The 2,038-nt window shown below is 39.0% G+C and overlaps 1 protein-coding gene across 1 annotated transcript in view; it reads right to left on the bottom strand.

The window, feature by feature from the left end:
• The window catches only part of ecel1 (endothelin converting enzyme-like 1), a gene marked incomplete in the record, with an annotated part of 97,597 nt that overhangs the window by 75,747 nt on the left and 19,812 nt on the right, over nucleotides 1-2,038 (bottom strand). The window contains 2 exon segments of the mRNA XM_014023681.1: nucleotides 1,386-1,478; nucleotides 1,563-1,673. Of these exon segments, the coding sequence (XP_013879135.1) occupies nucleotides 1,386-1,478; nucleotides 1,563-1,673 (204 nt within the window).

Below are 2,038 nucleotides of genomic sequence, written 5' to 3'. Positions count from 1 at the left end.
ATTGTTTTTCTTTTTGAAAATGCTGGAGCGTTTCAAACTGTGATCTGTAGTTAACGTCAGCTGTTTTAAATGTATTTTTTGCCTGGTGTTAAAAATGGGAGCAGCAGAATGAGGCAGAGAAGCTGTGAGTGCTGTGTGTGTGAAGTCCTCATAAGGATAGCAAGATGGATGTTTCTCTCCTTTTTTTCTCTGTGTTGCTGTTTTTGCATCAAAAAAGCTGGGAACATAGTCATTTTATGTAACAAAATATATTAATCTTATTAACATACAAATAAAAACTGAATATTTAGCACTAGATAAAATAAAACATAATTTTTAAATATGTTTTCTAGTTTTAAGTTATGTAGAAGAGTTACTCTGACAGTTTTATTTAGGCCTGTTGCTGTTTTTGCAACAAAAATGCTGGAATATTAAAACAGTCATTTTATTTTATGTAAAAATACAGTAATCTTATTAACATACAAATAAAAACTGAATATTTAGCACTAGATAAAATAAAACATAATTTTTAAATATGTTTTCTAGTTTTAAGTTATGTTGCTCAATTTCATGTTTGACTTTGCCTCAGAAATAATCATTGCTTCATAAACCTCTGTGTGAGTGTTTGTGTGTTTTATTTATTTATTTTTAAAGTACCAATTTAAACACCGTTTAGGAACCGGTACCGTTTTGAAAGTATCGATTTAGCACCAGTATCGAAATAAACCTGTTCAATACCCAACCCTACATGTGACGCAGGCCTAAGCAGAATTGTTATCTGCTACATACAATTGGCAGTTTCTCAAATCTCATTTGTCTAAAGCTCTTGAACTCATCGTGTATAGTTTTTATTTCTGAATTCCTAAAATTTAACTTTGTACCTTTCTGTAGTTTCCATTCCTTCTATGTCAACCTTTATCCATCCTTCCATTGATCAGGAAGCCCCTTGAGGGATTCTTTGACACTGTTCGTACTTCTTCTGAGAAAAGCCACCTCCTTCCCTAACTCTGTCTCCAGTGTCTTTTCCTCTTTCCTCCTTCTTTTTCTTCTTTTTTCTTTTCCCCATGTCTCCTCATTTTCTACTTTTCTCTCCACCAACTCCTTTCATTCCGTTTTTCAATCTGCTCGTCTGCCCCTGCAGGGCAGACAGCCTTTGTGTGTCACTTGGGCCTGTGTGTGTTTGTGTGCGTGTGTTGCTTCATCACCTCCCAAACACACACCGTCTGACTTCACACTCACCACACTCCTTAAAATGCTCACTTGGAGTTCAAATCTCAATCCATCACACCTGCTTCTATCTGAAATGCATGAGCGCACACACATTCTTGTGAACGATGTACGATGCACGTGTGTGTGTGTGTGTGTGTGTGTGTGTGTGTGTGTGTGTGTGTGTGTGCTGCACTAACACTAGGAGCAATGCGCTGCAGCTGCTTGAGGGCGATGCGGTTATACATGGTGCTGATGTCTTTTCTTTGGTCATCATATTCTGACATAGTGATCTGCAGAGAGAGATGAGGCTTTATTAAACATCATGGTCACACAGGTCTAAGTGAAAGTACACATACTGTATGTCATCAGCTTACATTGGCCAGCCGCGTCTCTAGCTGTATAATCTCTTTGGACTTCTGTGTGGCGTTGTGAGCTCCCAGCATGCTCAGCAAGCGCTCCATCAGGGCCTTATACGCCGCCAGGATCTGGGAAACATAACGACAAAGTGACAGCGGCAAAATCATTGGTAATGACTGGTGACGGGGCTGACATGTGGCAAAGTGGACGAGTAACAAAAGCACAGCAGGTGACAGAGGAAAACAGGTGGATTAATATAGAAGAGCAATGAGCCAGATGGATGAAGGAGACGAGTACAAGGGGGTTGAGGGGAAATGATGGGAGAAGCAGGGGTAGAAATTAAGCTTAAAGTCAGTCATCCTTGTAAAGCTGACAACAATTTTACCATCCCTCCACCAGACCATGTTTCCTGATCAAGGAAGCAAAACAAAATATAACTGTTTTAAGTAATGTCTGTATTGCATACAAAATTTGCCCTCTATCTATATCTATA

Source organism: Austrofundulus limnaeus, unplaced genomic scaffold, assembly GCF_001266775.1.
Source record: "Austrofundulus limnaeus strain Quisiro unplaced genomic scaffold, Austrofundulus_limnaeus-1.0 Scaffold385, whole genome shotgun sequence".
NCBI classification, from domain to species: domain Eukaryota; kingdom Metazoa; phylum Chordata; class Actinopteri; order Cyprinodontiformes; family Rivulidae; genus Austrofundulus; species Austrofundulus limnaeus.
This window is presented reverse-complemented; position numbering and strand designations above follow the sequence as displayed.